The 12,471-nt window shown below is 33.3% G+C and overlaps 2 protein-coding genes and 1 long non-coding RNA gene across 3 annotated transcripts; 1 reads left to right on the forward strand and 2 right to left on the reverse strand.

The window, feature by feature from the left end:
• Positions 1–4,528: 4,528 nt before the first annotated feature.
• LOC132036384 (uncharacterized) lies at positions 4,529–6,953 on the reverse strand. The gene is made up of 3 exons (XR_009409570.1): positions 6,837–6,953; positions 6,460–6,741; positions 4,529–5,094 (listed from the first exon to the last, which is right to left on the reverse strand). It is a non-coding gene; the product is annotated as an uncharacterized LOC132036384 (long non-coding RNA).
• A 1,715-nt stretch (positions 6,954–8,668) lies between these two features.
• On the forward strand, positions 8,669–9,785 carry LOC132038086 (secretory carrier-associated membrane protein 2-like). The gene is made up of 3 exons (XM_059428810.1): positions 8,669–9,497; positions 9,558–9,620; positions 9,735–9,785. The coding sequence occupies exons 1-3, from the start codon at positions 9,333–9,335 to the stop codon at positions 9,783–9,785; spliced, it is 279 nt and encodes a 92-aa protein (XP_059284793.1). The 5' UTR covers positions 8,669–9,332.
• Positions 9,786–10,612: 827 nt separating this feature from the next.
• LOC132036383 (uncharacterized) lies at positions 10,613–11,849 on the reverse strand. Its single transcript, XM_059426712.1, has 2 exons — positions 11,716–11,849; positions 10,613–11,637 (listed from the first exon to the last, which is right to left on the reverse strand). The coding sequence occupies exon 2, from the start codon at positions 11,394–11,396 to the stop codon at positions 10,776–10,778; it is 621 nt and encodes a 206-aa protein (XP_059282695.1). The 5' UTR covers positions 11,397–11,637; positions 11,716–11,849; the 3' UTR covers positions 10,613–10,775.
• Positions 11,850–12,471: the final 622 nt, after the last annotated feature.

The following is a 12,471-nucleotide window of genomic DNA, read 5'->3' on the forward strand; positions in this document are numbered from 1 at the left end:
GCAATATAAAACAAAATAATAATTATAGTTATTGTTAGATTTTAAACAAGATAATAAAAGTAATTTTTTTTGTACTTTATACAAAGTCAAATAAAAATTTTAAATAAGATATTTTTTAGTTTTAGTAACATAATAAGAAGGAAAAACCAATAAAAGTATCATAAAAGAAAATAAAATGTATAAAGAGGGTGATAGAGATACTTTCAAGATATACCTTTTTTTTGTACTTTATACGAACTCAAATAAAGAATTTAAATATGATATTTTTTAGTTTTAGTAACATAATAAGAAGAAAAAAAAAACAATTAAAGCATCATAAAAGAAAATAAAATGTACAAAGAGGGTGATAGAGATACTTTCAAGATATCTATATGTTGAATTTAGTTCAAAAATAAATAAAGTAATTAATACTCAAACATATTGTTAATGTTCTTTAATTTGATAGGTGGATCACTCCGTAACTCTAAGCATACCGGAAGTAAAGCTCCGAGGAAATTGGTCATATTCTAATGGACTTCAAAATTTAACTTTCGACGAACCTTTGTCGACTTCTTAATCACAACCCGCTATACTTCCAACTTCCAACCTTGATGTATGACTAACATATGACTCAAAACTTTATGACACGACCTATTTAGCATGATGAGCACTTCTAATCTTACTCCGAAAAATGAATGGAGGGAGTAGATGCTTATCGTTTTGGGCTAGTTTATATAGAGATTCTTTATCTAATAGTTCAAGCTTACCAAAGGTCCTAAGAAAAAGTTCTAATTTTGATTTGAGCATAAGAATACGTTACGAGGCTAAAATGAGAAATAATATACCAACTATTTTGTAAGATCATGGGCCATCTCAAGCTTATTGTTGGGAAGTTAGAAGGAGAATTTTATTTCATGTGATACATGATTTTGACATAGTATTTTAAAATAGCGTTATAATAATAATAATAATAATAATAATAATAATAATAATAATAATAATAATAATAATCAAAACTCTGTCTATAAGTTACAAGAAGTTCAAGCAATCAAGTAAAGTCCTGCTAAGAGATTGTTAAATTATTACGTTGAGATACCACCCATATTCTTAGGTCTATCGCAAATTTGGATTGATTTAATTATTTGTAGTGGTTAAAATAATATTTCTTTTTATAAATTTAAATAGTGAAGCAATTATTGAGTCTTTAAAATTAATTTAGATTTAATGAGTACTAAATATTTATTATATTATATTAAAATAGGAGTGATAAGCAAGGACATAAGTAGAAAACTAATAAACAATCGCATGATTAAGTACTCACAAATGCTAACGCAAGAAATATGGAACAAGAAAAAGATAAAGTATATAAATAAAAAATTATAGCGTATAAATAAATATAGAAAGGATAAGGCATATTTAAATTTGATATGTGAAAGTCTTTGAATTATGATCAGAAAAAACATACTCTTTGGGCAAGGTCATCTAACTAAAATCTTAATAGATATTGAATAAAAAAAATATAATTTAAATTCTTGTATAGGTAATATCAACAATTCAAACTTAAATATCATTTTGAAAACAAAAATATAAGTAGTTCAAAACTATTATTTGGGTTATAGTTAAAACACTAAATAAAAAATTAACTAAAAGTATTATTGTAAACAAATGCCTACCGGAGGATAATAGGGATTTGACAAGATATTTATGATTTCGATTAATTTGTAATAAAATTAAAAAATGCTAAAAGTTATGGTTTCAACTTAGATAATGAACTAAGTTAATATTTTGGTTTGTTTTTCATTAGTATTGACTATTAGCATTCGCTCAAGTAAACTTAATAATATCATTTTACAACAAGTTGAATCTTGAAATTGTTCAATATATATATATATTACGTTTAACAATTAATTGCGCATCGCGCGGGTACGTATACTAGTTCTTGAAAAAAACAGGAGCTTATATTTTTCAAGACAAAAGTATCCCTACCTTAAATATATATTTACCAAGTATATCCTCATTAATCCATTATTTTCTAATTAATAATTATCTGTGTTGAATTTCAATTTGTGGAATAATTTTGAATTCTATTTTAGTTGTACTTTTTTAGTATATTTAAATCATCGTGTTGATATCAATAGTTAATATTTCTTTTATTATCTATGTATTATATTAATTGAAAATTTTAATATGTACTTTTAAATTTTAGTTAAATAAAAGTAAAAACTTAATTGAGGTCTTTGATAATAGATATTTAAAATAATTTCTCTCTGTAAAATAATCTTGATAGTAAATGTTCATTGGTGTTTGTCCTTTTTCATAATTTGACACTCAAAACACTTTTTAAAGAAGATTAGTTAAACACAATCTGCTTATTAAAAATAGTCAGAAGCACTTTTCAAATGAATTATCCAAACAAAAACTGCTTTTCACCAAAAGCCTTTTTTATAAGCACTTTAAAAAAAAAGGCTTATCAAAATAAATAATTTTTAGCCGCTAGGCCGAACAGACTCTTAATGACACGTGGAAGAATATGGTATAATCATTACCAGATTTTGAATTTTAATAATGACGTATGATTGGATAAAATGCTTGTTTTAACCTATAATCAAATACAACCTAACTCGCCCATCAAGATCCCTCGAATAAGCTTTCGACACCTAGCAGAAAAATGAACGTTGTGTTGGCAACAAATTCACAGATGCAATTTAATATTTAATCAGTACGAGTAATTGGCAATGTAGCATCCATTTGGTTGCATCTACCTTTTTCATTAATGCAATTAATTTACATGCAGTGAAAGCGAAACTTTAGAGAAAGCAAACGAATACGGATTCAAAATTTAAATTTTAAGGGTTTAACCTATTAAGATTTTTAGTTTGAACCTGTAGTATTTTAAAAGTTATGATTTTATGTCTATTATTTATTACAATTTTAATAAACTTTTATATATAAATTTATACTTTGCGTCGAAAGTTAAGGATTCAATTGAACCCCCATCTACCATCTTTACATCCGCCACTGAGTACAAATATGACTTTCGTCCAATTTGAGCATCAGTTCTTCATGCATAGATGGTCCATGGGTTATATTTAATGTGGCAAAAAAATATTACCCGGGCCCCCTTTTCCAATTTGAGAAGGTTAATGTCCCGCCAATTCAGTTCATCTAAATATTGAGCTGATATGTAGCCTAAATATATTGAGCTATGAGAAGCTTTGTCAAAATATTCTTTCGAAAAAGACGTTCTTTTTGTTTGATATGTTATATTATAACAATAATAATTTTGTTTATTAGGGTGGGTCATTTGACCAGCCCAATTCAGCCCATCTTAAATTTTGGATAGACCAATGACCCACTTATTTATTAACTCAATCCATTTTAATTTTCCAAATTCTAATACACTGCAGAAAATTTGTTTATGATCAAATATGCTTTCACTACTAAAAAAACAGTGAAAATCGACCGCATGAGGTCGAAAAAGCCGAATTTTTGACCTCAAGGCAGGTTGTTAATTGATAGGGTGAAATTTTTTTTGACCTCATGTTGGTCGAAATTTTCCGACCACACGAGGTCGAATTTTTTTTTCTACCTAAATTAAGAAAATGGTCGAAAACTGCATTTTTTATTCAACTATTATTAAAAAATTTCGACCGCACGAGGTTGAAAACATAATTTTTATTTAAATATTAATTAAAATTTTCGACCGCATGTTGTCGAAAAATCTATTTTTATTTAAATATTATTTAACGTTTTCGACCACACGTGGTCGAAATAGGAAAGAATATACATTAATTTTTTTTATTTCGACCTCGTGTGGTCGAAATGTAGCAATATTGTTGCCATATCTCGACCACAGGAGGTTGAAATCCTGGCTAGCATTTTAAATTTCGACCACAAGAGGTCGAAATTCAATATGTTGCCCAGAATTTCGACTACATGTGGTCGAAATCTGGCAACATTGTTGCTAAATTTCGACTTCATGTGGTCGAAATTTTAATTTCTAGGTACATTTTCAACCTCATGAGGTCGAAATTTAACAACGTACGAATTTCGACCTCGTGTGGTTGAAAATTTGGGGAAAAAATATCAGCATTTAGCTGCTTTTACAGCAGTCCACCTGCCAAACAACCAAATCAACATTATTCTACAACACATCCAATTCATCAACAATGCGACATAACAACACATTCTACAATCAAATTCAAATTCAAGTACTTCAAAATATCCTTAAAACTACATTCAAACACTTAAACATCATAAAGTTAAACAACCATAAACTACATTGTACAATCAAATTCACCTTCAAAGTACTTCTAATTCGAATTAAAACTACATTCAAACACTTAAATATCATATACATATCCAAGAAAACATAGCAAAATTAGAATCCAAAAGTATACGAATCAAAAAAGTCAACGTTGGGTGTTAGAGACATGATCCGAATCCTCCTCACTATCCTCATCCACAAGACCATGGACTATGTTGGCCTGTGACCTACGTCGTCTACCATGGGAAGGTCGGGGGAGGGGGGTGTAGGGGTAGCTGTGCTGTGACCTACGAGCATCCCCGGGACACGGGGGAATCGGAAACGCCCCCGAATTGAGTAAGCTGTCTGCTTGGGCCTGCATACCCAACATCCTTTCCTCCATGGCACTAAGTGTGGTTGTTAGTTGAGTAACTTTTTGCTTCATTTCTTGTTACTCCTTAGGCTCCACTCCCTCTCAAAAGTAGCACCTACGCCTTGAAGGAACGACGGGAATTGACGACAGGCTCGATGAGGCATCCCATAAACTGTCCCATACCTTGTCGGGGGAGCAACCTTCTCCATCCACTGCTGATCAATTATCTCTATGGTCATCGACGTCCCGGCTGGCTGACTGGCACAATCTTCCCCAAAGTGTTGTTGAAACTCGGTTTGAAGTTGAAGGATACAATGTTAGTAGCTAAATTTAGGTTAAAAACAAAAGTAGTTATTATTGTTAGGTAGTGACTTACATAGGTTTGCTGAACCCTTGGCTCAATCCATTGCTCTGTAGCATCAGCGTTCTTCGTCTTCCTCGTGTAAGTAATCTTGAAGACTTCATCTTGAGGTACTTCCTGACCCCTGTCGAGCGTCTACAAACAAATCAAGATTAACAACTAATTTCATATAAAAACGAGCCACAAGTAAAAAATGAAATGAAAATAAAAAATCATTAGTCTGACCCTTATATTAAAACCAATATAAGGATCAAGATCCTATTTTTCTGTTGTAGTGTAGTCTAATTAGTTCAACAAATATTATTTAAAAGGTAAAACTTTTGGATATTTAAGTTGCCAAAGTGATACAAGTATGTGAAATTTAATCTTCCTAGTTATGTGAAATAAATGTTTTTTAATGTATATTCTTTCCTATTTCGACCACATGTGGTCGAAAACGTTAAATAATATTTAAATAAAAATAGATTTTTTGACCACACAAGGTTGAAAACTGTATTTTCTTAATTTAGGTAGAAATTTTTTTCCCGACCTCATGTGGTCTGAAATTTTCAACCACATGAGGTCGAAAAAAATTTCACCCTATCAATTAATGACCTGACCTTGAGGTCAAAAATTCGGCTTTTTTGACTTCATGCAGTCGAATTGTTGGTCGATTTTCACCGAGCATGACACAATTCAGCAAATACTATTCTAAACATGTGTGATTTTTGTGACTTTCCTTTGCATCAGGTGTTAGTTTTACTTCACAAGAATCCTAACCATTTCTGTTAAAAATACACTAATAATAGCAAGATATAACTGAAAGCAAGCAAATCTTCTTTCCTATTTACGCCCTCATCTTGCAACTCCATGCAGTGAGATCTTATAATTTACGCTCTTCAATAACTACAATTTAGCAAACCAAACATCTAAGATTGGCTTTGTGGCCACTGGCCAGTGGTCCACCCATCTTATCCCATTTTCCAAAGTAATTTAAAAAAAACACAAAAAAGCTTTAAGAGGAACATGCAGAGTCATCATAATAGTAAATTGTTATCACGATAATCAGAATAATAGGAACAACTACTTTATTATTATTACTATCTTAGTTGGTTACTGTTATAACTATATACAAATGCAAAAAAGGCTCTATGATAGTAGACACAATCTTCCCTGTTCTTTAAAAACCAAGTAGTAAATACATAAGGTAACATATGATACCAACGTGTTCCTCCAAAAATTACTAGACACCCACATTTTCAGTTCTTCAATCCGACATAGCAAATGAGAACATTCAGTTTCGGTGTGAGTAAGAAATTATTTATTCCCTTCTAAATGATGGTTAACCTAAGGGTATAATGGTAGCAATTAAGAAATTTGTTCAATCCTACTCCCTGTACCATCCTATTCCTTTTTTCCGCAAGTAGAATACTCAGTGTTGAGGATTAAATTGCAACCAAGGAAAGCAATGGAAAGATTAAATTGCATAATAGACGGCTAAAGCTAAAGAGGGTTACATACCAGCTTCATCCTAATGTACTCATGGCTGGTGGCCCCACTAGTGTGTCGAAATCCACCCTTAGCTGAGGCCCTGGCCTTCTTCCCATTTTCACTTTGCTTCAAAAACACCGGATCAGTCGCCGAGAAGTGCAGCAGTTTCTTTCAGTTATCATCACGGATCCACTTAGGCTTTAGGACTTTTTCACGGGCTCTACGTAACGCATGCTTAAGTCTAGCCCCCACCTTTTTCTCGAAATTCTGCGCTACTAATGTCTCTTGTACCGACTTCCAAGAACACTTTGTCTGCAACGAAATTAAAATGTTTTCATTAATATATATGGAACATTCCATAAACAATCAACATATAGTTATATTATTTTACTACAAATAATAAATACCCTGAACTCTACAAACATCTGCTTCTTCAAATCCACTGACACCTTGCCCTAAGACAAAATGGCGCCTCTATAGAATGATTTGACTGACTGTGAAACCCTTTTAGTTGCTTTGCACGGGCTCTACGTAACGCATGCTTAAGTCTAGTCCCCACCTTTTTCTCGAAATTCTGCGCTACTAATGTCTCATGTACCGACTTCCGAGAACACTTTGTCTGCAACGAAATTAAAATGTTTTCATTAATATATATGGAACATTCCATAAACAATCAACATATAGTTATATTATTTTACTACAAATAATAAATACCCTGAACTCTACAAACATCTGCTTCTTCAAATCCACTGACACCTTGCCCTAAGACAAAATGGCGCCTCTATAGAATGATTTGACTGACTGTGAAACCCTTTTAGTTGCTTTGCCCGAATGGAAGCTGCATCAAAACCAAAGAATTAATTTAAATATTACCTTAGATGTTTTAAAATAAAGTAAATAACTTATCGAAATTCAATATACTTACCCATATCCAGCTGGCTTGATTATGAGACGACCATACTCATCAACTGTCTCAAGGTCTCCTCGTTGGGGAGGTTCATCGTTAGAATCAAAGTTACTTTCTTGATGCCCCGACGTCACATCATTTGGGTTATATGAGGTCAATGGCTGTAACATAGTCGGGCTGGGAGTAGCTATCGGAGTACCGCTCATAGTCATTCGCTGTGATACATGATAATAATCAGGGAGGCCATGTGAGATGGTGCGAGGTGTGCCAGGCGATTGAGATCGACCCTGTGGTTCTGTTTGGCCCTGAGGCTAAAAAAATGGGCGCATGGTGACATGAGTCGGCTGACTAAATGCCAACCCATTGACTTCCCCATAATGTGGCAACGGAGGGCCACGTGGTGAGAGGTATGGGGGAGTAGATCAATATCTGGCAGGAATCCTAAGGGTTCCTGGCACTACGCCCTCTGGTGGTATAAACGGACTCTTCTTTTTTTATTTTTTCAGGGCTTTAGCAATAGCCTTACCCCTATTATCACCGGCTATCTACACAATAAAAAAAAGGGTCAGAAAAAATGTTGAACGAGACATACGTAGATTTTTCTCTTCTTCAGGTGTCTGCAAGAAAGAAAGGACCCACAATGATGAACTGCACTATAAAACAACTTTAAATGGCAGAGAGTCATATCTAATGCTGAGAGTCAGGTTTGGAAAGTTATTGCCATGTTGCTCTTGAATAACTTCCATGCCATGAATTCTGCTGTAACAGTTCAATGCCTATCATAGGGTTCAAACGGAAAGACACAAGGCAATTTTCATGTCAGTGAATACTTGTATCGAAAACATCAAAACAAAGATCAATTACTACCACTTTTCTTTTGATAAAATCTTCAGTGTCTGCCTCGCACATAAAGCATCTGCTATAAATACTACTGCTTTTTCTTTGCATATTTTGATGTGTCAGCACTGTATCATGGACCACTGCCCAGAAAAAACAAGAGGACCTTAGTTTTTCAAATCCTTGATTGTAAAAACACCTCTTTTGCTCCCAGAACAGATTAAATAATCTGGTTCTTAAGCTAACTCAGGGGTATTGCCTAGAAATCCGAGGAGATGAGTTACTCAACTACTCTCTCATTGCAACCACTACTAAAACAAATGTTCTAGTTTCCACCCATGCTCAGTTTGGTTGGACTTCAGTATCTTCAGTATTTGTAGTAAAGCTACAGAGATTAGGGTATAGCGCTCCTATTATTATAAATAAGAAGCTTGTATGTCAATTGGCAAATTCGGACAAGTAACAACTTTAGATTTGGTTTACTCATTTGTTTAACTGTCACGATGACTACATCAGAAAAGAAAAAGAAAATTCAAGCAAGCTTAGTAAAAACTTGAACCATAAGTATATTTGATATCAAAGGAGACATCACGAACACTGTTCAAAAAAATTTTACAACAGGGATTTTTTTTAGAAGAATGGAGAAAAGGAGCTGAAGAACTTCAGGCTTATTAATCTGATAGGCTCACGACATTTTTTGAACTGTAACTACTGTACTTAATGAGTCCTGAAACAACCATCAGAGTTAAAAAGCACTCCTATAATTCGAAAGAATAAAACACCAAAACAAGAAAACAGAGGAATATGCTAAAGTACTCTCAGTTCCCAAATCTGTCTCCTCTTGAAAAATCTCAGATAGCTTAAAATTTCATGACCAATGCTTTTATATAGATTTCTTTTTAATGGAAGGAAAAGTAACCAGCCTTTCAACTGTACATTCATGGAGTCTCAATAAGCTGCGTTATTGAATAGATTGATGCTCAACTGGATGAATATGGGAAAGTGGAGACAATTAAAATAACTAAGAGCATTTTGTAGAATATTCTTAACGTTTAGATTACTCAAGAAAATAACTAAGAATATGAGAAGAATATTCTTCATGATTGTATCAAAATTAGTGAGAATACCGATTTGCATGCTTCAGTTCTAATACCAATGAATGATTATGTATCATCTTGCTTATGCACTATTTTACTCACTAAGAAACCTTCAGAATCCTGCAAGTGTTCTTCCTGCTATAAATTCGAGGCTTTCACCTCTTCCTCATGAACCTGCTGACTATGATCGTGGTGCAACAGTTGATATCCCTCTTGATAATTCGAAGGTGAAACAGAATAGTCAACTTTAACTTTTGTACAGTTTTCCTGCTTATATAACAATTCAGGATCAGAAGAATAAAGAGAAAGAACTCCAAGCTAAAGAAGCTGAAATGAAAAAAAGAGAACAGGTAAGCTTGTAAGATTCCTCGAATTAGTGTTTGAAAGAATCTATGGTAAGCCACTATATTTTTCTTTAGGCATTTTATATACTGTTAATTGTCTGTTTTATTGGTTTCATTTAGGACCTGAAAAGGAGGGAAGATGCTATAGCAAGAGGTAGTTCTCCAGTGTAACCTTCACAATTTTTGTAAATATCAAATTCTAGTCCATCTATTACCTGCAAAGAAGTACTACACAACCACAGGAACAGAGAGCTACCGCCACAGAATGGAGTACTCAATCCTCTGTTTTCAGGTACTCTAGACAGAGCCAACAACATTACATGGACTTAGGGAGAAGTTAATTAAAAGAACAATTCACCTACACACTCCCAAAAAAGTTTCAATTTTGAGACCAGTGATAGAGATAACTGCAATTATTAATACATAAAGAATAAGCAACTTGGCATTGTAAGTTCCCTGTTATTCAGTTAACAGATTATCAGAGCCAGAGGAGATTTGATTTTAATCAACTTAAAAAAGCAATAACGAGTCAAGTTTTGACATTTATGACCAATCTAATTCAGACTCACCAATTTCAGACTTGTATGGGAGACTCCAAAGTGAACATCCAGAACTTGGGATGAGATTTTGTCAAAGCATTTGCACAGCTTCCAATTAAGCAGCTCTGAATCTGAAGAATAGATACTCATTGTAAGTCTCCAACTAAGTGTTAATAAAAACAAAAGCAAAAGCAGGTGAAATTATTGTCAGAAGTAAAGTTTGAGAAAGTATATTACAGATAAAGCTAAAAAAAAAAATTAAAAGATTAAAAAAGGACTATGAAAGCAAGTAACTAAATCCGGGATGAGATTAAGATCATATAAAATGACAATATGCATAAAAAAAAAAGAATACCAACTAATGAAAAAAACAAGAGAAGGAAGAAGAGAAACTGTTTCAGTTTTCTTTCCCAACACTGTTTTATAAATTTTTTGGTTCATATGTATCAACTCTTAACATTTACACAACAATCATAACTCATAATTGCATAAAATTATCAAACAGTACACAACAATCATAACTCGCAATACAAAAGAAAGCTTAAGTATTCAGATACTAAGAAGTCTTACAATCAAACAAATAAAACAACACATATTTAATACTTCTAAAATGAAAAACATGCTAATTTTCATCACTTTCTTCCTTGTCTGACCATTCTTCCTCGTCGGTTGTTTCACATTCATCAATTTCATCATTTTCTTCTAAAACTTCATTAACTTCTTCTATATCGATTTCTTCTAATATATGTTCTGCATGCTTCAGTTCAGTTTCTAACTCAGGGTTGACTATTTGGTTAGCATGTGCTATGTCGTCATTCTGAAAGGCAGCAGGCAGGTCATTCTCAACTTCCACACGACCAATAGGCTTGGTTTTAATAACCACCCACCAATCTGACTTATCTGGTCGCAATGGATAAGGGACATAGTACACCTGCTTAACGTTGTGTGCAATGACGAAAGGATCATAAGCTGCATACCTCAGCATGTGCTTTACTTCAATGATATTGGAATCTTTCAGTACCCTCGTACCTCTTTTTGGGGTTGGATCAAACCAGTTGCACCGAAACAGAACAAATTTTTTCCTTGGCCAACTAGAATACTCTAATTCTAAAATCTCTTCGATTACACCAAAAAAATCAACACCATCAGCAACTTTAACCCACACACCACTGTTATTAGTTTTCATATGGTTAGCACATTCTCGGGTATTAAATTTAAAACCATTATCAACATATTTGTCCATACTATTGGTACCAATGGATCCCCAAGATAAGTCCTTCAAAAATTGTTCATAAAAACCACAAGGTATATTGTGAAACTATAAACAGTTAAGAAATAGAAAGTTAGAAATAGTATATTTCAAAACTTTAAAGTTTGTAATTATGGTAGCTTTGTGTTAGAAAATTATAAAACTTATGTAATTGTTAAACCACGTTGCAAATTGGTCGTACACTTTTTCTTGGCCATATATCTCCACAAATTAACTGTGCAACAAAGTGGTATTTAGGTTAGTCGCTTTTACATTTTAAATGAATAGTTTCTGCAATTTCATTTCAACTTACTCATAATAAGGTTGAACTTCTGGGCAATTTAACAAGATATGTGTGGATGCCGATTTATCCTCCATTTGATTCAATGGTCTCACATGTCTTTTTGACCTATCACCTGGTCAATTAAAGATCAATATCAACTCTGGCAAAGAGTTATTCACACCCCTATCATAGTGTCAATTAGGCCTGTTTCTCAAACAAGCCACATCGTTCTCAAAGTAGTGACAACAGAAATGGGATGTTTCCTTGGCAAGGTAAAGTTCGCACATTGAGCCTTCCACTTTCGATTTCTAATTGATAGCCCTTTTAAATTGCCAATACACCTGCATTTATATTGTGTTATGTATGTGTTATGGTTCGCATTTTATGCAGGTGCATAAAGCTACTACGAACTTGTTGGTGCTCTTTCGGACTTGTTTTGGAAAAGAGTCGCCACCTAATTTTTAGGAAATTAGGAAAACCAGTGGTGAAGGGTTTATTCAAATACAGTGAAAAATTCTTCGTAATCCAGAGTTCTAGATAAGGGTTCTGGTGATCCCCTAGGGAAGGTGTTAGGCACCCCAATATTAAGGATCCATAGAATACAGTTGACCTTCGAGCTTCAATGTGTGATTATGTATAAACTACTTATGTTTTGTTTAGTTTCCCGTATAAAGAATACTGTCGTGGCATATCATTTTGGCTTTAAAAGAATTAAGTTCGGATTAAAAACATCCGTGATAAAATAATATTGTCCTTTTACTTATAAGGATAGTATACTGGGCATAT

The sequence above is a fragment of the Lycium ferocissimum genome, chromosome 11, assembly GCF_029784015.1.
Source record: "Lycium ferocissimum isolate CSIRO_LF1 chromosome 11, AGI_CSIRO_Lferr_CH_V1, whole genome shotgun sequence".
NCBI lineage: Eukaryota > Viridiplantae > Streptophyta > Magnoliopsida > Solanales > Solanaceae > Lycium > Lycium ferocissimum.

Excerpts from the sequence above, each read along its gene's own strand:
- LOC132038086 (XM_059428810.1), top strand. The coding sequence starts at position 9,333 with ATGATTATGTATCATCTTGCTTATGCACTATTTTACTCACTAAGAAAC. Across the intron at positions 9,498-9,557 it reads TCCCTCTTGATAATTCGAAG|GATCAGAAGAATAAAGAGAA; the intron begins GTGAAACAGAAT and ends ATAACAATTCAG. Across the intron at positions 9,621-9,734 it reads AAATGAAAAAAAGAGAACAG|GACCTGAAAAGGAGGGAAGA; the intron begins GTAAGCTTGTAA and ends GGTTTCATTTAG.
- LOC132036383 (XM_059426712.1), bottom strand. The coding sequence starts at position 11,396 with ATGGACAAATATGTTGATAATGGTTTTAAATTTAATACCCGAGAATGT.